Source organism: Poecilia reticulata, linkage group LG2, assembly GCF_000633615.1.
Source record: "Poecilia reticulata strain Guanapo linkage group LG2, Guppy_female_1.0+MT, whole genome shotgun sequence".
In the NCBI taxonomy this organism is placed as follows: domain Eukaryota; kingdom Metazoa; phylum Chordata; class Actinopteri; order Cyprinodontiformes; family Poeciliidae; genus Poecilia; species Poecilia reticulata.
The window spans coordinates 39,061,385-39,088,275 of NC_024332.1; the positions used below are offsets into that span (position 1 = coordinate 39,061,385).

Below are 26,891 nucleotides of genomic sequence, written 5' to 3' on the forward strand. Positions count from 1 at the left end.
TGGATTGAGAATGTGAAGTTATGTAATGTTGCCAATGCAGTTGTGTCAGTGTCAAAGTGCGGCTTCTCTAAAATTAAAAACCTGAACATATGCCAGGTACTATCAGTTGACAGTGTTGATGATGTGTAAACTGGCTTGGTGTCAAACCTCACAGCAGCACGCTGCAGTTCATTTGGAAAAGAAAGCAGGAATTATGAAGAGCTAAGTAAACCCATGTTCAAGCAGTGTAAAACAAAAATTGGAGAAATGCTTTGATTTCCAGTGGTAAAAAATGCAGTTGGAGTGGACAGAGATTATGTTTAACTTGTGAGAGTACTTTATTGCAAGTTACGTGCAATGTGATACACCAATACAGTATAGATTTATATGCGTTTTTACATTTTGTCACTTTACAACAACTAACTTAAATGAATTTAGTTCTATTTAGTTTCCCCTTTTTATTGTGCTTTTGCAAGTAAATTCTGTTTCTCTGGATGAGCTGTATACATAGTATGTGTGGTAAATGTATGGTGTGTTTTCTAAACCAACAAATAAGTACTGCATCATTGCGAAGAGAAAAGAAATTTTCTAATTATCTTACAAATAAAAAAAGGTGTGCATTCACCCCCTTTTTGTCAGTAGAACTACCTTTTAATATGATTACATCTGAAAGTGTTTTGCAAGATAGCTGAGCCTTAGTCAGAAGTTAAGTATACAAATCTGTGCTTTGATTGGACCATTCTAATATAAGCCAGTGCATTGAAGCTGATTTTTTAGGGATGTTGTCCTCTTGGAATAAAAACTTCTGCTCCATGTTTTCTCCATCTTGATTTTATTCCAAGACAGCTCTGTATTTTGCTCAATTCATATTCCCATCAGCTCTAATCAGAAACCCTCACAGCATGTTGCTACCACCACTGTGTTCTACAATGGGAATTATGTGTTTGTGGATTATGTGCAGTTTCACTTTTCCAGCACAGATTTTTTTAGCTTAGCTTTGCTTAGCAAGGTAGCTTACATTAGAACACTTTCAAAAATGCAATAAGACCAAATATTTTCCCTTTTATGGCAATTACAACGTAATATAGACAGTGTGTCATCTTTAGATTAGATATAAAAAAGCTGATATTTCCAACGTTTTTAAGACATGTACAACATGTATCTGCCAGAACAAATATGTCATCATTGTAACACTCTCAGTTTTGTGTCTGTGGGCTCAAATGAAATTAGTTCTGCAAAATAAGATCCAGTTAAGTTTGCGTTCTGTGTGGATTGGCCTTTGGAGGCATGTACAGGAACACAAAGTGGCTCCTCTGTTCCTTGCACCTGACCCTGAAAGAAAGATTTAATGAAGCAGCTCCCTGTAATATTTTGATGGATACCTTTCTGTAGGCTGTGTGCGGCTTTTAGGATGTGGGTGTGTGTATGCGCTCGTGTTGTTGTTGTCTCAATATGTTGTTCGACAACTAGCTCTGTGTAGTCAGCTGTCCAGTACAGTGTCGGTGTCATTAATCACAGACCCAACACAGCAGAGAAAAGGGGGTTAGGAGGGAAAGAGAATGGGCCAGGCGAGAGTCGTAATCTGTACAAGGCACCTAGAGAAAGATGTGGAAGATGTGTGGAGGCTGGAAACAAAGGGAACCGAGGGGAGGTCAGTCAAGAAGAGAAGGCTGTTGAAGCTTGCAGGCAGTAGATAAGGTTGTTTGTGGATGGTTTGAGTTTGGCTATATTCTTTTTTTTTTTTTTGGAAGGAGACAAATGATGTTTTCAAGAGCTGACAGTTTCTTTTTACCTCAGTGAAATATTTGTGACGTGCTTCCAGAGATATAGGGCAGTAGCTCTCTCTTTCACTGTACGCCGACATGTTTACACTGACCACTTGACAGCGTGGAGATATTATGCATTAATGTCTCCACCAAAAGAAAAACCTGTGTTTTTGCTAACCTGTATTATTTAATTTGAAATTAGTTATTTATACGCACCTATTCATAGTTTCTCAGGTTCAGCTGTTTGCAAATTTTTCAGGGCAATGTAACTCCATATCATGGAAAACTTACCTAATCAAATATTTTTTTTGAGGATTTATCTAAAATATTTGAAAGAAAATGCAACTTGGGGAGCTGAAATACCTATGATAATGGTACTTGACATGCTATTAGCTGACATTTACAAAACAGCCAATCCAAAAGCACCATTCGGTTTCCTTGCCGCTGATTGACTGTTTCCCAATAATAGAGATAAGACTGCAGATCTTATCATCTTTGGTAGTGCTAAGATGGTTTCTACTGTACATTTTAATGTATATTAAGGTTTATTTAATCTTTGAGCTATTGAGATAGGCAGTTATAAGCATTTTTAATTTACATTTTTAATTACTCAGTGATCCTCATCATTTCTCATCTAAGCTATTTCCGAGTTTAATGATTCTTTCAGTTTAATGTTAATTAGTCCAGTACTTCTGGACTTTTTAGCGACTTCTAGGCAGTTCTGGTCCACTAGCCTGACAAATGCCATAGTTCTACTGTAATATAGAAATAAATTGGAAATTGCACATTCGCAACAGTTCTTAATAGCAGTTTCAATGTGTCTTAATGTCAATTGTTAAGGAGCAATGTTTGTGTAGTTTTTTTTTATGTAAAAATTTGACTCGATTAACAATGGTACAAAGATTAAAAGGGCAAACAGCCAGATGGATGAGTTGTTTAAGCACATTTAACCTTTCTTCACAAACAACTTTTCTCAAGAACAGTGGAAAGGACCAAAATTTGTGAACTTTGACTATAAACTGACACCAATGACGGTACACCAGGATAAAGGTAGCTGGTGGCTATTTACACTTTCTTCATTTGACCTCTGTAGTTGAAACTGACAAATATATGGGACTTTACGGGAGAACTAATGAGATTTTAGAAATAGCTGAAACTCAAAGGCTAAATAAATGACAAAATAATATTTCAGTTATTATCTAACAGCAGATCAATTGTTTGCAGCTTGTTGATTTTCAGTTGTGTTCTGTATCTTAGGAGGGAGATTTTGTCATTCGAACCCATCATGTTGAGTACTGTGACGGGGGTATACTGGACCCTGATGACATCCTCAGTGATTTGGTCGAGGACAAAGACAAGGTAAGAAAGCTGTAAGGCAAAATGTGTACATTGTGTGAATTATTCTTCTTAAGGAAGGAATTTTAACATCCAAATGATCTAAAGGCTCCTTAGTAATTATTAATGTAAATTTACAATTTCCATAATTTCTTGAAATCTTGAAAGGTAAGGAATTTTATATAATTATCATATGGGTCTGTAAATGTTTTGAAAAGAAAATGGGTATGGAAAAGTATTGCCTTTCCCAGATTATATATATTTTTTACTTTTGGTTTTCATTTATGTTTCTGATTGTCTGTTTAGATCTTATTTTATTTTGTTCCTCATATTAATTCAGTGATCCTCATCATTTCTCATCTAAGCTATTTCTCGAGTTTAGGGATTTTTTTCAGTTTAATGTTAATGTCTATTTCAGGTTGTATCCCTTCCCCTCAACCTGGCATTCTGCTCTCCTTCCAGCTGCATCTATTCACTTGTGATTAGCTCTTCTTGTCCTTTTGTCATTCCCACATCTTCCACTCCTATTATTCCACCTTATTTTCTTTTGCTCTAGTTGTTTCTCTTCCGATTTTCCGATTTACTAAAGACTGGACATTATATGGCATTCTGGTTTGACACTTGCACTTAGATTCTACCATTGCCCCATAAACATGACATATAGTCAACATAATATCCATCCATCCATTTTCTTACACCCTTGTCCCTTAGTGGGGTCGGGAGTGGTGCYRGTGCCTATCTCCAGCTAACGTTCCGAGCGAGAGGCGGGGTTCACCCTGGACAGGTCGCCAGTCTGTCGTAGGGCAAAACAGAGACACACAGGACAAACAACCATGCACACACACACTCACACCTAGGGACAATCTAGACAGACCAATTAACCTAACAGTCATGTTTTTGGACTGTGGGAGGAAACCGGAGTACCCGGAGAAACCACGCATGCACAGGGAGAACATGCAAACTCCATGCAGAAAGATCGGGGCTGGGAATTGAACCCAGAACCTTCTTGCTGCAAGGCAACAGCTCTACCAACTGCGCCACTGTGCAGCCCTCAACATAATGTATGTCTGAATATTCAAAAATAAGTTGCCTTTTGCTTTTTACCATTCTAGCCATCAAAACATCTGTTTTGCCACCCTTTTTCCATCCATTTTTCCTCCCCATTTCAAGTTTTCACATATTGCACATTTCAACTCAGACCACTCTTAAAATAGCTGTCATAAATTAATTGTGAACTTTAACATTTGCATCAAAAATGTGCCAAAAACTGCCTGAGAAATCTGAGCCTATATAAACATGGGCTTTTGAAATGAAATTGTGGAGGAACTCTTTAGATGGTCCATTTCCCCCCCAAAAAAACTGATGGTTCACTCAAAACAGGCTCACATGGCTAAGCTGTTCATACGGTCTACACAGTTCCAGAAAAACCTGCATTAATCTTTGAATATTTTATACGTCTGATTTGTCTGTATAATACATTTAATGCCTACCTATTAAGTAGTCACTGAGACAGCTTAATACACTGTGAAGAAGGAAAAGTGTGTGCAGCTATCAGTATATTTTGTGTGTTGGACTTTAAATGTATGCATGTTCACACTCCAGTTTATTGAGCTGCTATAGCCCACAAGCTATTCCCTCGGATAGAATATTGCTTCTCTAGCAAAATTCAAAGGTAAAGGTTTTAACTTGCCTTCAGCAGAAGGGAATACCATTACCATTTACTTGAGGCAAACCAAATCCATATATATATATTTTTTTTTTTCCTAATTCCCCCTCTAGGAATGCGTCAGTTTTTTTTCTTAACTCTTCGGAAAAGTCTATTTTTGAGAGCTCTGTCATAGAGTATGGTATAATGTGATAAACAACCTGGATGAAAGACTTTCTGGCTTAGGACATCAAATGAATCTCACTGTATGGCTCTTCAAATTAAACAGAGTCAACACGTTTTAATGAGCTTGGTTCCTATGGTGAACTGAATTTTTCATTTAGGTCACTTCTTAAAAAAAGCCAAGGAACCTGCTGGCTAGAAAGTGTAGTGCACAACATATCTTCTTTGTGTCCTTGCCTCACACTGTATGCCTTTAGGGGGGTCTAAATTCAGTTGAATATATGGGAATTTTCCTGCACTAATTAATATCAAATTTGCTAAAGTTGTGATTTTTTTCTGTCCTTAAGCACCTTTAAGCACAGAAGCCTTCTCTTTCTTGTTAACCATGAGTCAGGCTTCTTTTCTTTCCTTAATTCAACAACGGTCTTTATCTATGAAGTTTTAAAGAGCAAAATATTTCACCATTATCTGAGCTGGGAGTGTATGTATTACAAAAACTTATTGCCATGGTTTTAAGGGTAATGTGGAATAGTTTGAACTCGCGCTGATGCAAGATTTCACTTGTGCTTTGTTTTAATTTGTAATGCTTTATTATCCAGAGGTGTCTTAAGCTCCACTTTTGATGAAACTGTGCAGCTTACAGGAGGGATGGGCAAATGTCTTTTTTCCACAAACAGCTGTGACTCTTGAGATCTGGACCATTTGCTTTTGTTTAAAGTGTATAATTGTTTCTTGTTTTTTTTCCTCTGAATTAAAAGCGTTTCTTTGTAATTTATTATGTTTGTGTTACTTGCTTTTACAGTTCTGCAGGTTGGTGTTGTAAATGAGAAGTAGTTTGCTATCGTCTCACCTGGTCAGATAAGGTCAAACGATATAATAAAATCTTGTGCACAGATTTGATTTATATTTCTGTAACGAGCAACGCGATACATGTAAATGGACTGGTGTATTGTGGATACATATTGTATCTTCAACATTTACTTACACCACTAAGATAAAAGATGTTAAGAAGAAAAGTGATTTCACACCTCCCACCCTTTTTTTAACATCAGCATATTTAAACTGGGACATTGAAGAGAAAAAAAAAATTGTTTCAGTACATGAATTTATTGAAAATAAAATCCGACAATAAGAAATGCATTTTTGTTTAAACTCACTGGTGACTCAAAATTGTTTTCATGGTGTTGATACTTTGTACAGCCTCCTTTTTTTTAAAGCATAAAACTTAGACAATTGCGATAACCGTTCAAAAGAACCAATGATGGCCCATTTTCAGTTCTCTGAGTATTTTTATTTCAAAGATTTCTTTTTTATTTAAAATGCCCTTTTATTTCAAAGTTCATGACAAGACTCCCAAATTCATTAGAAAAGGCACAGACCCACAGCATCACAGATCCTCCACTGTACTTAACAATGGGGACTTTCTTTGTGTGGTTGCTAGATAAATTTGAGCCCTCTTCCAGCCTCATTTCTCACAGTTCTAGTTATTTTAAAAGTCCAAGTTATGTTTCTGTGTCTAGACATGAGCAAAGGCTATTTATAATAATCTAATGGCCACATATTTACATAACATGAAAGGTTATTTAGCTTTTTTACTTTGAAAGACTAAGAGAAATGGGGCTTTGTTTGATTTTATATTTACATTTCATTGACCAAGTTTGAAATAAATAACTAAAAGTAACTTTTTTTTATTGAACTTTCAGGGTTGCTAATAATTGTGATACCATTTATTTTCATAATATTTTTCTGCTTTCGTTAAAGGTTCTTCAAATGTTTTTTTTGTGTGTGTAGTAATGCTGTTGAAGTAAAAAGTGAATTTGATTTATTGTTGTTTTAGTGCATACCAATAAGTGTGTTTGGTGCTGTAGCCTGACAAATGGTGTAAGAGGAGAAAGACTTATTTTGATCGATTGTATGAATTATGGGAGCATCTGGAAGTCTCTCCTCCCAAAAGGCAGTACATCTTCATACGTTGTGTACACCTGACATAATATTGTTGTGATATATTTCTAGATGATTAGAAAGTTGCAATAGGCAACTTGCATCAACTCCAGTTGTACGGTTTTGATAGATGATTTAAATAGATGAGCCTTGAAGAAGCCAAGTACTGATTTTTTTTTTGAAGAATTAAAAAAATGAGAAGGTATAATTAAAAAATCCCATAAATTCACATTTTTGAAGGATAGCTTTATGCTAACTGCCTACTCTTTTAATCATGTCCAGAAAGAATCATACAGAGTATATATACATATATATATATATATACACGCACACTGGGGAGAATCAAATATAGCACGTCAAACCTAAAAAAAAAAAACAACACATCGAAATGCTTGGATCAAATGATGAGTAGCAAACTAATTCCTGAAAAACACACATAAGCAAGGCTGATACACTGACACAAACCAGAAAAATGCACAAAATGACACCCGGCAGTGCACATTCCTGAGCACCAGAGATTGCATATAAAATGAAAGTGAAATATTCATTGAATTCTGAAGCCAGGCTCTCGTAGTATTACTGAGCTGAAATGAATAAATGGTTCCTAATCCCAGATGAGTGTTTTACTGTTGGCAGTCTGCCTGGCTTTGGATTTATGATCATACGAAAAACAGAGGAGAGCTGAAGTCTGCCAAAGTCATGGGTCAAAATGCAGTTTAAATAAAATCAATGGTATCAGATATGTATTGATAACGTGGTAAATAAATCAAGGTAAAAAGAAAGTAACCCCTCTTTCTATGAAAAGGATTTAATACTCTTAAAACCAAAATAACTTTTACCAGATTTTTAAATCTGAACCTTGAGTGTGTGACATAAATAATCGTTTAATCATGTCGTTATTTATCAAGTAAAACCAAAACCATAGGGGGACATTGACTATAAAACTATTTGCACCCTTCCTGCTTTGATATGTCTTAGGAGGACAGACGGCACCGAGGTACCACTAATCAAGTGCACTTGATTATGAAATGAAATGAAATCACATTAGACTTTTGATCCCTTCTAGGATTCTCAAAGTTGTTTGATCAGTTATTTGAAGTTTAATTTATCATCATCTTGTCTGGAAGTCTGCTGATCTGGAGCACAATGCCAATTGAAGACCACAGTGATAGTTAATTTTGTTGTCCATCAATCTGGGTAGAGCTACAAGGCCATTTCAAAACAAATTGAAGTTTACCTGCATCCCTTGTCCAACACACTTGGACCAAATAACTTAACTGCTCAGCATACAGTGAACATATCAGTATCAGTGTCAGTATCACTTTATTATTGTCCCCTTAGGGAAATTTTCCTTGCAACAAGGTGGGAGTAAAGGAGTAGGGTTATGGTGGTTTGTGATTATGGCTTGCTTAACAGATGCAGAACCTTGGCACCTTCCAGTCATTGCATCAACCATGAACTCCCTGGTACCCCAAAGTTCTCCAGAGGAAAATGTGCAACCATCTGTCAACTTAAGCTTGGGTGAAGGCAAGACAATTTTGTCTGTGCCTCTTTGATGTAGGGAAGAGTAAAACAGCTGACCTCCAACCGATCTCTCTTTTGCACTTCAAATTATCGGAACAAATAGTGTCTGGGCCAATGTAAAAATCTGCACCTCTCTGATATATTAAGTTTTCCTTAATTCATTACATGGCCAACTCGATAACGATTGCACATGCGATGTTAGTGCCTCACTATTTGTTGCAGACCATGATCCTTTTATTTTTTATTTTTTTACATTTTTTTAAAGATTTTTTTAGGCTCTACTGACCTTTGATTTACAGTAAATAGACAGAAAATGGGTAGGAGGGATGGGAAAAAACATGCAGTAAATAGCAGATACTGGAAATCGAACCCAGGACAACCACATCAGGGACTGTAGCCTCTGTACATCATGCCCACACACTACCAACTTTAGCCACCCAGTGACCCGATGCATGAGATCCTAAAACTGCCATGTACAGACTCGAACACAAATACAGCATTTTCTCAAATATCCACTTTGGTCTGAGTTTTCAAAAGTAATCATTTTTAGTGATGTAAGGCAGAGTTTTTGTGTGGATGAAAGGTTAAAAGGCCAAACAATTGTTTTGTTTTCCCAGATATTTGGCTGTGTGTGCCACGTTTTTGTTTCTGCTTTAATGGATAGTTGATGATCGCTTCTGCGCACATAACTTTAGATTTAAGCAAGTTGAGATCTTGGTAAGCTACAGATGTCCAGATATGTAAAACCCTAAAACGGAAAGAATATTGACTTTCTTTTTGCCAAGGTTATACCAAGTTTCTTATATTTTTCTTAGTATGTTTTACATGTTTGCTTTTAGATCACCATACGTTGACACTCCCCTCCAATACACACACTCCCACTAACCCCTTTTTTCTCCAGTACCTTAATATCTTGCACAATTTTCAAAGCCCACTCAGAGCTTTATGTCACAGAAACTGAGAAGTAAGCAGAAAATTTTGATTTCCATCGGCATTTTTTATTTATGTTGATGGAAGTGTATTTCCTAATGCATTTATTTAATCTCATCTGCATCTAGAATTTGACTTGCTGCAACCACGGCTTGTTTGAAAGGTTAACAGTATTTTAGAAGTTGTTGAGAAACATTGTTAGGTTTATAAATTATGGTCAGGGGTCTTGAAACATAGTCTTGATCAGGATCAGTCAATATTAGGTTTAGTGAACAAATAGAATTAAAGATCAAAGTACATCATTATGTATTCACAATGAGAACCACACCTTCACCCTGCTTAGCTGCCATCGTTACTATTAAGACATCAATTTTTAGCCTACAGTCATTTTCCACCACAAACAAAAAGGAAAAATCTTAAAACTTACCAAAAATATTAGAAAGACATACAGTTCAAACCAGAAAATTACATATTCTTTTTAAAAACTAAAACTTTTTGTAGTACAATCCAGATGCCCGAAACTGCCACTTTGTCTGTTAAAACAGTATATACCTTTATAAGCACTACATGTGTCCAACCATTATCTCTTTCAGGAGAGAGATGGATTTTATGAACATGTTTTGGTAAAAAATGCACAAATGTGCTTATCAAACCCAGAACTACAGCAAAAGACCTTGTAAAGAGGCTGACTGAAGCTGGTAAGATAATTACATGATACACAGTTAAACTAGTGCTGTTGCATCATGGGCTATAGGATCACTTAATAAGGAAGAATCCATTACACCAAAAGCATTGTAAAAGCCCAGATTACACTTTGTAAGTAGACTCAGGAACAAAATTTTGTGATTTGCAAATACATGTCCAATGGCCTAAATATAGTACAATGGCAGCTTTTATATTTGGAGGAAAAAGGAGAAAGCTTTCAAAGCTTGAGAACATTATCCTGTTTGGGAAGTGGGGGGTGGCGGCATCATGTTCTATAGACGTTTTGCTGTGAGAAAAGACTTGTGCCCTGCAAAATTTCACGGAACCGTTGAGAAACTTGTTGAATTATATCATACATCATTAAGTTTGAAATGCAATTATCAAATCCTAACAATACGTATGTAAATCTCTGAATTGGTAAAAAATAAAATAAAATCTACAAATCATTTTACCCATCATTCCTGCATTTAGCAAATATAAATAATTAATGCAATCCTTACTGATCTAAAGCTAGTCTGATTTTATGTCAGATAGTGAGGAAAAAAGGCTCCATTTTTTTGTTCTATGTTTTTATAATGCAAGTAAAAATCTGGTTTACAGTTTGATGGTTATGATTTACACAAAGTATAGTAGTTTTAAAAGACATTCTGTGTTACATGTTAGCTTTAAGCATAGATGGATAGTCCTTGTCGATGTAATTTATCTTTGAGGCAAGAACCTTGCAAAATATAACTTACAATTTGGCTAATGGCTGATATTTCAAGTGCTAAAGAAAGACAAGGTTTATTGTTCCTTTACCCTTCTCAAGGACTACCGGTTACACCCAGCCACATTCACATGAAGAATTCAATGACATCTTACACATTTAACTACCACAGCACGGAAAATGTCAGAATGCATAAAAGACTGCAATGAAAATGATAAAAATCACCTGTATAGTACATTTGCAGATGGTTTTCATGGTTTTACACCCTTTGAAGCACTAAGAAGAGTTAATATTGCTCAAACCTTATCTAAATGTTTTTGCATGGTACACAGAAATACTTTCATAGCCACGTTATAATACTAATATAAACTAACCACTTACCTAATGCTTATTTTGTGGTTTTACATCACCCATGTGCCCACATTGAAGATACAATCAAAATAGTCCCATTGTCAATAAATTATTTAATGTATGAGAATAAGTGATCTTCTCTTTACAAGACTGAGATTACTTAACAATGACCTCAAGTGTACAAAACTACACATCATAGATTGTATTTCACTGTCGATGCAGTAATAACTTGTGTTTAAATAAAATAATTGGAATTATAATTTATTTATAAAAATTGGTGGTGGTAGTCAGACGGCTTGGAGCTGCTTTGCTTAAGGCCATTAAGGCCAATTAGACTTTGTTTATGCAACAGGACAATAGTCCAAAGGAAAACAGCAAGGCACTTCTGAATGACTTAAAAATGATGTTTAGGAGAGGCTGAGTTTAAAGTTTGGATTTAAAATCAATTTAAATACTGTAGTATGACCTTAAACACACTGTTCATGCACAAAATCCCTTCAGTGTGGCTAAAGTCATAAATCGGTGACAAATTAAGACATTTGTCACTGACGATGTTAAAGACACATTGCCATTTATATCAAACTCTCCAATTAAGCAGGCTGCAAGTTACACAAGCTATAAACAGCCTTTGTTAAACTCAGCTAAACTCTTCATGAACACCTACTGGAAAACTTTTAATACCTCCACCCACCCCATAAGAAATAAATAAATTGAAAAAGATATACACGTTTTTAGGCTTGATGGTTCAGACAACTATGTGAGATGCTTGATGTGCCCTAACACAAAATTTAACTGCTATTTGAAAGAGGGAAACCATTAATGTTGAGCCCTGCTTGGTATCCAATAGCTGGACTTATGGTCCGTAGTAGGTCTCTGGTGGCAAATGAAAATTTAATGAGGCGGGAGGAGGTTTATTTCAGCTGTGGGGTAAAGAAAAAACAAAACAAAACCTTGTTTTTAATAATATTGCTTGACATTTTGCTACAATGTCATTTCATACTTAGCCTTAAGAAATCCTCATAGCCTCTTTTTTTGCAGCATAATACTATGGGGCTCTTTTTAATATTGAGAAAAAAAAGTTAGACACTAAACATTGTATTGCTGTTGCTTCTGCAGTTCCTTGTACTCTATACCTTTGTTTGATGGCCAGTAAGAACGTTTTATTCCTCAATAACTTGCTGAGGTCTAAAAGACGTTTTAATATCTCTAAACTTCATTGTGAATGAAATTGGCCTAACAAGTTGATCAGTAATTTCTGCAGAGCAATCTAGGCCATTTCTTTCAGAGCCACTCCACAAAAGACCTTAAATTCAAGCATTCATTATTCTTGTATATCCCCGTGCACACACAGTGTGATATCCACCAAATGAAACCAGTGCGATCTGTGAAAGCAATAAGCAGCAATGCTTTCTTTAGTAGAAGGTCAATATTATTCTCGCCAGTTGGCCACTTCACGGGAAAGGCTGAGGGGTCAAAGGTGACTATAATACGGTTATGTGTGTGTGTCTGAGCGAGAAAGGAGAAAGTAAAGCAAGAGATGTTATCCTTCCTGCTCATTCACTTAACCTTTGTGACCTGATTTCTCACTTGGAAAGGAAAATATATCTGAACCAAGTTGCCCTCAAAGATCTATTGATAAGTAGGCTTAAGAAATGACACAAAAACAGCAAGAAGAGTTTAACTGGACTAGCGGTCCAGTTAAATTTCAAGAGTTTTAGAACTGAAAGTATCTGTGGGTGAAGAAATGTAACTTTGAAAAAAACTGATTTTTCTCTTTAAATAAAATGTACATATGCTTTTATTTGATCAGTTATCTAATTTAGTACATGTAAATACAGACTTGTTTGAAATGACTATTCAGCATCTTTAATAATTAGTACAATCTAACACATCCTGAAATCAACATAGGATGTAAATGTTGATCCAGTAATATTTCTAGAAAACATTATTTTGAACCTTTTTGCTTGACTGATTGAGCCTTGGGTCAAACCTATACAGCACATATACAGTCCAATTCAAGGAAGATCTGTTTTTGAAATGGTGCCATTTCACAGTAAATGTCTCTAAAAGCACTTTACAGTACAAAAATAACCAATTTGCATTGAATTATATAGATCACTCCAAATTACGTTTAAAGCACTCCAAACCATTCCAGTGTAATTTATTGGTATAGTCAGATGATATTATATCACTTTGAAGTAATTTGTCATCCTGAGCATGCTTGTGATTAAAGATTAGAAAAAAATACTTTTAACGTGAGGAAGCCCCCATCAAAACCAGGCTTAATAACAGTAGCAATTGACTGTTATAAAAAAAATACTTAGAAGTACAGATCCAGGACAATGTTTTATGGTAATAAACACATATATTGTATTCATAAAAAGCACACCTAGCATATATCTATTAGAGATGTGCCAATCAGGTTTTTTCTTGCCGATTGCGATTCCGATCACCCATGAGGGCCGATCACAGATACCGATCACATAATCATTATTTTTTTAATCATAAGCACTACCGGTTACATTATGTGGAAAAAAGAACCATGAATTCACCTTAATTTAGACAAAAACTCGTTTTTAATAACTTTAACAGACTGAAAACATATGAAGGCTCTGAAGAGGCTAAATAATGCAAAAAGTCAAAATAAAATCTTTCAACATTTAAAAAAAATTCAATTATAAAACTTAACATTCAAAGGCAAATACAGGATCCGTTACAATAAACAATCCTGAGTTACTGAATGAAACCTTCCTGATAGCATGGTGGTCTGCGCTGTGCGCTGCTTTACCTGCTATCTGATCGCTCCATATGTCTTTTTTACTGGAGTGAGCCTCGATGTAGCCAAACTCCGTCAAGTAAGTCATTGTTTTTATGCCATATTAGATTCATCGTGTTGCATTTTGACCTGCTTCATCCCACGTGCTTCAGAGAGGTATGAAACGACTGAAAAAAAATTCAGTTAGTAACATTTATTAGAACACTAATATGATTGTTAAGTCTAACTTGGAATTCCTACACAAATAATAGGATTTGCTGGAACTAAGTCTGGACTTATAATGTTTTTATGAAATGCCGAACGACTCAGAATCCACCTACACAAATCATGGCTTCTCAGTATTTCACATGGCGCGTCTTTCTAATCCCTTTCTAGTCTCATTGTTTTGATCTTGGTCATGGTTCAATTAATGTTGACACATCAACCAGCGGTACACACACAAATGCACACACACACATCAAATGTGGTAAGAGCCTAATCATTAACTGCCTCAGAACCCAGTAAAATACTGACTGACTATCTGATGTCTATTGTCTTCATTATCTTGTCACGCCAGAACAAGCAGCTATGAATAATAACATTACAAGCACATCATCTTTACTTATCAATGCTTTGACTTTAATTTTTTGTGTGTGGTTTAACTTGCTGTTGCTCGAGCTCTTGCTCCTTGTGAAATTGTGAAGTTTATATCGGTGTGGGCATGAAGAGAGCGGAAAGGGAGGATTACCGACGTTATAGCCCTTCCAGGGTCGTAATTGTCTCATTTGTAATGGCTTGTCCTTGTTTTGCAAACTGAGATAAATTAATTTGGAGAAGGAAAGAATTATAAAGGTATGAAGGAGAACCAAAGGGTATCAAAAATATGAAACAAAACCCACCGACGTTTCTGGGTTTCTTGTTGTTGGGGAATGTTTCTGGATTGCAGTGGGAAACATAGGTTCATATTCATAAGTGAATACCCGATGTGATAAATGGTTCACTAAACATTTAAATGTTTGAAGACAGAAAACAAGTTAAGTCAAAATGATCTTAAATGACAATTGTCTAAGATATTTCAATCGAGCTTCACATTAACAGTGGTGACGGGAATCAATCTGTATTTAATGATTAGTTTGGCCAAATTACTTCTTCAAATGTAGTTATTTGTGCATGTGTGAGTCCAAATAACTTCCACATGATCATTTTTCAGTCATGATTACTAAATAGATTTTTTTAAAGGTCCTAATTGGTTCATTTGTGTGAAGAATTACTCCATCTACCCATTGTAGTATTAATGTGTGCACATGCTATTAGTTACAAAGGCATTCTGTGGACTGAAAGACGGATATAAATTATAAACTTGTTCAGAGCATCTGTTGGCAGCAACAGCTGGTGTGTTTTCCTTTTCCACTAATGGCTATAGTTTTCATTTTCATGGTGGTGGTAAACTTTACAAAAGAGGTAATGGGCACAGAAGTGAGTGAGGAAAATGGCTGGCTATTAACAGGGAACATGACCTGAATAATTTCCTCATTATCACAGATTTAAATATTTGCTTAAAAAAATCACAGGGACCTCAAATTATTTTTATCCTTAAAATAAGTTGGATAAAAATATCCACATTGTATTTACTGATTAAATTATTTTAATTCCTAGTGTCTGTTAGAGAAAAATAATGAATAGTCAGAAACACTTTTAAATAAAGAAGAATAGTAAGGTTTAAGCTGTGTATGCAAATTGAACATTTTTTGTGCACTTTCTCAGACACTTCACATTTACTGGTGTAAACTTTTGGTCTAACTGTGTTACTGCATGCTTAGTTTTTCTCCTATGGAATTTGTTTTAAATGAATATTAATTTTGGCCAGTTTTTGAGGGGATAAAGAGTTTCATTCCATTTTGCCTGTGTAAGCATAGACCAGTGATAAATGGTCACAGTATGGTTACTTTGACTAAAAATAGCATATGTTTCAATATGTCATTGTTCTTGCACATTTTAGATAAAAATGCATAGCATGATATTATTTGCTTTTATTTAAAATTGAAAGCTACAGTAATAGACACTGCTGCTAAAATAATATATTTATTGTTTCTGTTTTATTCATGACCTCTGTTGCATAAATTAGGACTATTTTAAATCCCAATTTTATATTTAATGGAAAAGTCAGTTTAATGAATGGCACCTTTTGTTGGACCTACCACTTGTCTAGGCCTTATTTTATTGCTGATGTTTAGCCAATGATCTGTTTGTGGGGCTGCAAACAGCATTACAACTATTGTGAGGGATTTTCAACCGTGCTTCTTTCTTCTTCTTGTTTGTCCAACACTTCTAGTTAGTGGATGTAGACTGAAGCTTTCAGCAAGTTAGCATTTGACCTACACTGAACATTACGTCTGAAGACAACAAGATTTTAGCCTTCAGTAAAACATTTTGCTCTGTGTGGGGTGACATTAAATCTAAATGAGATCAAATTTGAAAATCACGCCAGCCTTTCTTTCTCTATATATTTAGTCCAAGTAATTGTGCAAACATATTAAGCCTGTGACAAGGTTCTTCAAATACAGAGAAGAAAATGTAATAAGCAGTCTAAAAAAGCAGAAGAAAAAATAGGACTGAAAATACATCACATAAGATTCACAGTGTCTTTCAAACTCAGTTTTTTGTGATCATGTTTGTGTAAAGTACAACTAATTTTTCTAAAACACAATTACAGTGTTAGACTGGGATTTTACTAATCTCTGTTTTTGCTCCTGTTTTTTTATCCTTATCAAACACTCAGACTCTTTTAGCTTCAGGTTATGGAATAAAGGTAAGTTAGGTTACATGACACAATTAGGATGACTGTGTGATTAGATACTTTTCTATCAATGTGAAAGGTCGTTTTATGTGTGAATGCAGCACACATAATTAAAGTGCAGCTGACACTTGCCGCCTCCTTCACATCTCTTCCATACATGCACACCCAACAAAAAAAGCCCACACGCATCATAAACCATCTAGATTACAATCTTTTTAAAAATAACCTTTAATGTCACACAGCCTCATATGTTACAGACACACCATGTTTCACATGATTACGTACACAGATGGGTAATACAACATTACTTGTGAGGCATATTTTGAGTAGGCCCGTTATGCACCATTAGTTTGATTGCCTGGAACTCGTCACACTTGACGAATTTAGACAATAAAAGTAGTATGGAGCAAAAATTAAATAGCTGTTTTTAATGCTTTACTTTGGTAGTTTAGCTTTAATATTGTTCATTTATGATGCTTGTGATGTGATTAAATTGTTTCACTTAGACACAGATTCGTGGTGCATGCTGAAAGCTCCACACACAGATTTATTTCTATGCACGTGCGGACACACAAACACACGCACACACACTTACACTCTTTAAAAGCAGTGGAGTGGAATAATGGACAAAGCAGAGGAATAGTGGGCTGGTTTTATCATTCACACTCTTTTAACCACCAGCCATCTGTTAAATGCATGTATCTTTTTGTGTTTGGGTGTGTGTGTATGTGTGTATGGATACATGTGTACAGATGCACTGGTATATATAAGGACTGATTATTCATGCAATTAGTTACTTATAGTCTTAATATAATGTTTCTGTATATTAACCAGTTCATACACACCATACACAGGGTTGGATATTTGACTTTGTGGCTGATACGGTATGTATCTTGGTACACTCTCAGTTACCCAATGCAATAAATTTACGCGAGTCACAGTTCAGCCACATTACTCTGCGATTTAACATTTTTACAGAACATGATAGAATTTGATGTAATACGATAAATATGGGTAAAGGAAAGTAGCGACACCTTTCTTTATGCATCAATGTCTTGTATCATAATTCCAGTAGAATTGGCTTCCATGCAATATGAAAAATCTGCCATTCAGTAGAAAAAAGTTATCATATTATGAACAATGGAATAAGTTCACCTTTTTTAAAGAGACTCACCAACTCATGAATGGGAAGTGGAAATGCAGTGTTATCCACATAAATAAGTAATTTTATTCTTAAAATTGCAATTATAAAACTAATTTGTATAAAGTACAGTCTGTACATTGGAGTAGTTGGTAGCATTGTTGGCTAGACCCGACACAAGAACAAATGTTGCTGGACGATAAATGTCCCAGAAGGTATTGCAATAAACAATAATGCTTGTTATTATTATAAATATAATTATTATAAGATTATTAGGGTGTGTGTGTGTGTGTGTGTGTGTGTGTATGCGTGTGTGTGTGTGTGTGTGTGTGTGTGTGTGTGTCCTGTGTCTCTTATGTTACCCTGCGATGGACTGCCAGCCTGTCTAGAGTTTACCCTGTCTCTTACCCAATGACTGCTGGAGATGGACACCAGTTCCATTTGAATAATAATAATAATAAAAAAAACACATCTCTACCACAGTCTTGAACTTTCTAACTGTTCACGTCCTGAATTTATATAACTTTCTTCTTCTGAAATCAAAGTTGCAAAAATGCATAAAACGTGCAAACTTTGATGTACCACTAAGCAATGTTTGTAAAAAGCTATTGCAAATTAATTGTGAAAAATTATACAAATGAATAATAATAAGTGGAAAATATACCCTTATTTTCTAAACCTAATTTAACAAAATCAGAAGAAATCCATGTTTAGATTAAAATAACTTTAACTGTTTGGAAAAATGCATTGTGGCCTTGATTTTTTTTTTTTTTCCAATTAATGGATTCTTCCCCCCCTAAAGGTCATCCAGACTTGGTTTATGTATCATTATCTCTCTGCTACATTGAGAGCTCGCTCATTATGGCAGTATAAAAGGACGACAACAGTGGGAACTTGCCATAATGAAGCTAAGTGCTCCCTATTTCTGTCTTTTCTTTGCTATCTCTTTGTGCTGCCTTTCAGATGTCTCCAATTTGTCCTCATGTTTTCTCCCTTTCCGCTCGCTCTGTCTTATTTAAAAGTACCTGCCAGTCTGTTAATGCATCTAAGTAATACCCATCTTTGTATCTTGCCTCTCTTACTTTTTTGGGGGCCTCCGTGTTCTAAGTCTTCCACTAGCGTTTAGTAATGATTTGGCTTCTCCCTGTTCTGTCACCCCCTTCCTTCCCGTTTGCCATGTACCGCTTTCCTTCACCCTTTCCCCTAATGAATCCAATCATTTCTGAGTCACACCTTGGAGTGCCAGCATATATGTGTGTGTGAACCATTCATTTGTCAAAAGCACAGACAGATGTGATTCAGCCCTGATACATATGTTGGCCCCTAACCATGAACCTGGGGGGGTTAATTGAGTAATGGCATTTGTGGGACAAAGAGAAGCTGCTTGGAGCAAGGATGAGACTGAAAGTCAGTGAGAGGGAGATGACAAGAACAAGAACAGTTAAAGGGTGAGACGGAGATAGATAGGTGCAATCTGGGAGAGCATATGAAAGGAGAAGAGGACATTGCAACAGAGAAAGGGGTTAATTGCTAGAGTGAATAAAATGCAAGATAGGGGGAGGGTGGTAATTACAGAACTTCAGAAGAGAGAGTAAAATAAAGACAAATGTGAGGTTAATGGTAACAGTCTGTGAAATGGGCATGAGGTGGCTGCCTAACAGCAGGATATGGAGCATTGATTTGAAACGATGGAGAAAGGGTTAAAAGAGAGACTGAAATGAAACAAGCAGGGGGAGTTAAGGGGTTAATGAAGAGAATAATAAAGGATAAAGCCTGTAGTCTTTATGGTCCTTAGCTCTTAATTAAGAAAAACACATCTGCACCTGGGACCCTCCAAGAATATGTGGATGGATGGCACCATGTGAAATTGTGTGTATGTGAATAATTTGTACAATGAAGTCCACCTCATTATAGATTCATTGTGATGATGACTTATTAAATAAATGCCTGAGTGGGTATATTCTTTAAAATGGATTACCTTAATGAGAAAATCTCTAAGAGCCTTCTGTGGCATCCTTCGGTGTTCAGACTGTTGGAGCATAAACTTTTCATGGGTTACCTGAAGATTTTGTATCTTATTATAGCTGCACAATATATTGAATCATAATTGTCATTGTAATGTGTTTATATATCACAATAGGTACATAATTATTGTTGAATGGATTTTAATACCCATCCCTGATGTAAGCTAATACTTAATGAGAACCTAGTGTTAAAGTAAAGTGGTGAAGACATTATGTAGTCGTAAAGAAAAGAAAAATGCAGGAAATGTTGTTTAATCAATATAGTTGTTGACAATTTTTTAGGAAATTATATTTAAACAAAATGGCGTCACACCATTTACTGTATCAAAGGGATGCCCTGATCAAATATTTTTTTGTCTTTCACTTTCTGGTTTTGTTTAAAAATGCCTTTTTTGCCAAGTAAGTCTTGGTCCAACTTTGGCGTTTATCACTGCAAAATATATGCACCTCATATGACAATTGTTAAAACCAACCAATCACAGTTGCAATTGTGTTACAGTTTTGCTAATTATTATAGACACAAGTACTACAAAACAAAACATTTTGACAAGCATTTCTGAATATACTTGGATCTGTTTACCCAATTTTACCAACTTTTGCAAAGTACAATTGTAGTTATTAAGTACATATATTGGCACCGAGGTTCCATTTAGATTCAACTTCATACAACTTCTATTGCTATTATCGGGGCAGGGATTTACTTTTTTTTTTTTTATGAATTCAATTCAAATTCATCTAAAGTAACTTTTCATCAGACATGATTACTAGTCTTTCTCTTAGTTCCAAAATTTGTTTATAAAGCACATCATAGTATTGAAAGTTGCTCTCAAAATAATTATTTCCCAGCAAGAAAACTCGCATCATCTGGGATTGTAGGAGCAGAAAGGATGCAATTTTCTAGGATCTCATCTTTAAATCTCTTACATTGAGCCCCTGATGACTTGACAGTCTCATTTTGGCTACACATTCAAAGAAGAAATGGGGTAATTATGTTCTTGATTTAACGATTACATACCCCAAGCTATATTCACCTTAGCCTTTAAGGGTATTATGTGTTGTGCTCCTGGAAGCTCTGCACTCATTCCACCTTAGCTAAAATCTACCTTATAGATTGAAAGCTAATCTGAACCTCATCTGGAGATTTTTTGTTCTGGTGTTTTGGTGGCCTGTAATCTGTTTTGAAAAAGATTGCGCCTTATGCACACATCACTTAATGTTGAGATTGATTTGATTCGTAGCACTGTGAAGGGATGATAACATCTGTTTTCAGGGCTAATGTAATCACAGTGTTGAATGGAAGCCTCTCTCTTCACCTCAATCTTAGAGATGTTAGAAGGACCACCTCTTATGTCAACCTCTTGAGAAAGTAAACCAGTTTAATGTGGTGCATGTGAGCTCCGTGTGAGTACAGTGTGTGTTTTAAAAAGATTTATTCTGTGAATATGTATTGTCACCACACATGCACACGCACGCACACGCGCACACACACATGCATGCACACACACCCACTAGCAGTTAGTGGAAAGATTTAAATCCATTGACAGAGTAATGTGCTGGGCTGTGAGAGCTTAATAAAGAGTGAACTTGTCCCTGAATGTTTGAGTGATGATAACAGGCTCATTTAATTGCCTAACCTCTATGCACACACACACATATATACACACAGAGATCATCAGCTCTATGAGTAGGCATCACATAATTTCCGTCATTCACCTTGAGTAGGTGGTGGTAAGACATTCTGATGGAGGGGTGGGAGAAATGTAATCTAGGATTAAGTGTCAGAGTGAGGAATGCATCTGAAGCTAATTAGAGGTCAGAGGTATTTGCACTGACTTTTTCTGAGCTTTGAGAACTTTCAGAAGACTTTTTTAATGTTGGCTCTCTATATCCAGTCAAAATCTAAAATTTAACATCTGTATCTTTTAAAGGGGGTCATGAAAAGGACAAATCTGAATTTAATCTTTGAACATAGTCATTTGCTTGCATAGCTCATTGCGACACTGCTACACAGATGAAAGGTGACCTACACATATGACCCCCTAGAACAAATCTCAGCTTGTTTCTCTGACATATTCACATAGTTGATGGAATTCTGCCCTCTTTCAAATCTGTCCATCCAACACAGCAACACAATTTATATTTCTCCCTTAGCTATGTCCTAATAGTTTAATAGTGGCATTTATTTTCCTTGGCACTGATGGGCTGGATAAAGAATACTATAGATATTAATTTCTGCAGTAGTGCCAAGATAGTTTCCACCATGCATATTAACATTTGTTATGCTATATTTGTTGCTTGAACTAATAAAATAGGCAGTCATGAGCATTCTTTGAGGGAGTTTCAAATATTTGCTGATTTCAGCTACTAGAGAGCAGTTGTGTTCCCTAACCCTGGCAAATACGGGCTGTTCACTGTATTAATTGCTAACAGGTGGAGACTTTACTCATTGGTTGAATAGTGATGCCAGTTGGATCTTATTTTGGGTCATCCATGAAGAGGGCAGAATATAAATGCATAATTTTGACATTTTGAAAATTCAAACTATGTTCCAAACAGCTAAAAGAAACACCACTGACCTAATTTATTTGTCTGCAGTAAATGCTGAGAAAGATTTGGTGCTACATTACCACACTATTTTTGCACTACATGGATATTATGAACATATAATTAGATGATTAAAAATGTCTGCTAATGTTTGCATTTTCACAAACAATTTTCACAAACAATCTTAGCACTGCAGTGCACACAAGGAAAAACAATTGTGGCTTAATTTTATCCCTGTGTGAAAATACAGAAAGTGCATATGTTTAAGCATTGATGAACTGTGTTTCTGTTTTCATTTGTAATAACACATATGTGAGTTGGGATCTGATTCAGATTTTGTAATATCAGCTGACAGCTGTCACTACTTAAGCTTTTCACCAGGTAATCCTCAGATAGCATCCATCTAAGGACTTTGTGGTTATATGAGTCCGAAGCCATGATTGCATAAATGTGAGATTGTGATGTGTGGGTAACCTGTAATCAGTCAAATCTGACAGGCAGCAAATCCGACTTAAAAAGGCACTCAGGCATTCATTGTTAAGCGGAGAGCCAATTGAAATTGATAAGTTGTTGAAGAGAAAGGAGAGGTTGAAGGAATCAAGGGAAAGAAAGCTGGGTGAATAAGGTACAGGGGAATTAAGTTTTGTGGATTCCACTGATGTAGCAGAAGTGAACACTGATGGTTCAGAAAGCTCTGAAACATGTCATGATGTCAATAAATCAATAACATTTCAGGTAATCAGTCAGAATGTGCAAAAAAAGGGTTACATTGTGACAAACAAAAAGCAATTCTTGATGTGGTGTCAATGTGGTTGAGTTACCTTTTTCTGACTTCAGTCAACAACAATCTTAAACAATGGCCAATTCTCTCATCCATCCCACATTGGAGAGTAAATTAAACATTACTAAATCATTAACAGTAATGCAATGATGTAGCCTGGTTAGTGGGAGAGATGATACAAGACGAGATTTTAGCAATGTGTTTGGGAAAGAGTCTAATCAGTGCAGATTAAACCAGTCAAGGCTTTGATGTGTTTTTTTTTTCTTTGCTTGTCTAATGCTATAGGAGTCCTGATGCCAGGAGAACATCCAAAACATCCCAAATGGGTCTGCACAATATCTGTAAGACATGTGATTGTCATACGGATTATAGTGTCACAAAAATGTGATGCAATAATGTAACAGAAGTGTCAGCCTCTCAGGCCTGACTGAGAGGCTCAGTAGATCTTTTGTCCACGTTGCCATTAGGATGCACAACACCTTGGCTAAGGAAAGAAGCTCATGAATTGGACTGCCATCTGTTTCCTATAGTACTGCAATAATGCTTCATAACGTTTTTAGTGCAATATACGCCCTGTTTATTTAGACTGTTGTTCTACTTATTGTATTTTTTATTGCACTTTTTGGACTACTGGGCACCTGAATTTCCCTGAGGGGATGAATAAAGTGTCCATCTGTCTATCCATCCCTCTATCTAATCATAGTCATGTCATCTGATGCAGACACGATATCGCTTGGCAAAATAAATTTTCTTTGAGAAATATTGAGGCAGTTTATTATCTCAAGATTCTGTTACACCTTAATAATTAAATGTTGATTTTTAAGTCAATTTGACCAACTTAATAAAAAAGTAAAGTATCAACAAAATATTTCATATGATTTTTTTTTTTAGTTACACCAAAGAAATATTTGTGGCTTTTATTGCGTTATCAGCTATTTCTGAATATTTGACTTTTCTTCCCATTGAATTAATTTATTAAAAAAAAAAAATCAGTAGGAGTTTACTGCTGGAAGTAAAGGTGTATTTAGTTTAAAATGTTTTGCACATCTTTACGAAGGTACAAATATATGTATAGTCTACTGCGTATTTACGCTGGTACAAAACTTTGTCTCTCACTTGCAAACGTCCTTCAGCCTTAATATGAAGCCAATGATTATCTGTGATTTAAACTGTATGTAATAGTGCCAGTTTTGCTCCTTATATTCTGTTTTTGCCTCTGCGATTTTCTCTTGTTGGAGGCTGTGCTGGTAATGAGTGCTGTCATCTAGCCTGTTAGCTGTACATCTTTGAGAATATGGACAGACTGTGTCCATCTGTGCTACTGTGTCTCCATAATGCTCTTCCATATGGTCAAGTGTGGTCTACTCAGAGGCTCGGGGAGATAGTAGTGGACAGTCAAATATACGCCAACATAAATGCATGCTATATGTGAGGACACAGTCTGTGCATGTTCCTGCAATGAGGAATATAGGAAATAAAACAAAAAACAAAAACATGTTGGCAAGACTGAGCAATTGGAAAGTGACATACTTTGGTTGTGTAAGGGATGCTGGTTTTCTGAATAGAAGCTCATCTATTTTCTGCAAGTGTAAGTCCCTGTATGTGGTCTGTCTGACTGTATTTTAATGGTGGTCTATGTAAGCTGACTGTCATTGCTTTATGTCTGTGTTTCTCATTCTTCACATCCTTTCTGTTCCCCGTTCATCTTTTTCTTCCTGTCTGTTTTGTCTGGATTTCTCATGCTCTAGAGAGAGTTAAGGTGACTGGAGATCAATAAAGGGGTGAGTGAACACAGTCAGACAAAGCTATGCAGACATGCGCCAATGCAGACTCGAAACTGCTGAGCAGGTGAATTTCATTCATTCATATTCTCCATCCACGGACAACACCATCCCAATTATTGATTTCAGAAATGGCCAGTCGATGATGGTTGCGTAGTGATCCTCAGATGGTTTCTGTGTCTGTGTGTAGATATTTTCGTCCCTGTCTTCCATTGTAGCAATTTTGTAAAGGTCTTCATGACGTGCAGTATGCGGGGGCTCTAAATGTTGTTTTCCATTTAGTAATCAAATATAAATCTGAAGTTTAACATGCTGTATTTCATTTTCTTAATTGAAATGATTTAAACAATGCAAGATAACAGACTAAGCAGGACTGGAAGTTAAACACTATGAAATGACTGTGTCAGATTAATAGAATATCGAGTTTGAGAGAGTGAGAGTGAGTGTATCAGATTCATGTCCTAATCAATAAGCTCTTTGTTGCTTAGTGGTTTAACTAATGGAGCAAAGTGCTTTAACATGAGGATTTACATTAGCTGATTTGTCAGGCAGGACTGAAACTTTGTCAGGAGAGCAGGAGTAAAAAAAAAAAAAAAAATCAAAGTTGTCCTGGTCGGCATAAATATGGAGGAATATCTATTTCCAAAAGTCATCGAAAGGTTGTATCTATTCATCCTGGGCGATTTCCAAATTGTCCAGGTCAGCATAAATGTGGAGAAATATCTATTTCCAAAAGTTATCTAAAGGTTGTTTCTATTCATCCTGTCACCTGTCATCAATTTGATTGTCCATCCATCATTCAACCATCGGCTTTTTGAAAGTTGTATATTTAAAGATAGTTAACTTTTGTATTTATCCTTTAAAGAATAGACCAATTCATCCGTTGTCTCTCCCAAACTAGATAGAAAAACAACAATAAAACTGAATAAATGTTACTTTTTTAATAGTGGCACATTTTTACTTATCGGATCGATACCTATGTGTCAAAAAATGACATTGGCCAGTATTGATGTTAAAGCCAATATATTGGCATCCCTACTTGAAAAGTCTATATTTTTGGTATTAAAGATGTTTTGAGAGATGGGCACAGTTGACCAGAGAAGCTGCTGCGAAGTTTAGAAATGGCAAAGGGAGAAACAGGGGAGAAACAGTATCAGCAGCTGAAAAGGAAGCCAAAGGAAGGAAGATAATGGTTTAGAGAACCGGAGATGAAAAGAGGCAAGAAGGGAAATGATGGGAAGCAAAAAAGAAAAGGCAAAGTGAAGCCAGAGGGGGAGAAAATGGGGCTAAACAGGAATATCTGCTGATGAAACACAAAGAGGGCATCTTATTGCCTCGTGTGGAATAACTCACCTGCCTCAGGGCTCATTCATATTCTCTTTGTGATCTGCAGTTATTTTTATGGTCATCACATAGAAGTGTGGTGAACATTAATAGTAATATTCCTCATGCTAATATGAGAGAGTTTCATGCTGAAATAACCTCAGATTTACACGCCACTTGTAACTTTTGTGGTGGATGCTAGACAGTTCAGCCATGTAACAAAGCAAGCATTCTTAAACTTATAATAAGATGCCTGACAGAAAGAGCTGAGTGGGTCTGCAAAAACAGCTTATTTCATTTGAAAGGATTCTTTTTAACATACTATCTACATAACAAAGCTTGGAGCCATTCTAGATAGTTATTTGTTCTTTAAAGCAAGGTTGATAGGCAACGTCAGATAGTAGAATATTTCAGTTTGCTACTATTTTTCTTGCTTCTGAACAGCTCATGTTCCCTAATAGGAAACAGATAGATGACTTATATTAACCATAAAAGGCAGAAATGTGCTTTTGTGATGGGGGTGGGGTTACAATGTCTTTGTGATACACTTCAGATGCAGTTTCTGTTGTATCAGGCTAGGTGGTGCTGTCTGCCCATCCTGTATCACTTGTGTGTGTGTGTGTGTGTGTGTGTGTGTGTGTGTGTGTGTGTGTGTGTGTGTGTGTGTGTGTGTGTGTGTG

At 36.0% G+C, this 26,891-nt stretch overlaps 1 protein-coding gene across 3 annotated transcripts in view; it reads left to right on the forward strand.

Moving 5' to 3' along the window:
- LOC103460460 (partitioning defective 3 homolog B-like) overlaps nt 1–26,891 on the forward strand; it is a 213,444-nt gene that overhangs the window by 11,148 nt on the left and 175,405 nt on the right. For all 3 annotated transcript variants that reach the window (XM_008402636.2, XM_008402652.2, XM_008402642.2), the window contains exon 2: nt 3,003–3,104. In XM_008402636.2, coding sequence (XP_008400858.1) covers nt 3,003–3,104 — 102 coding nt within the window. The remainder of the gene's footprint in view (nt 1–3,002; nt 3,105–26,891) is intronic.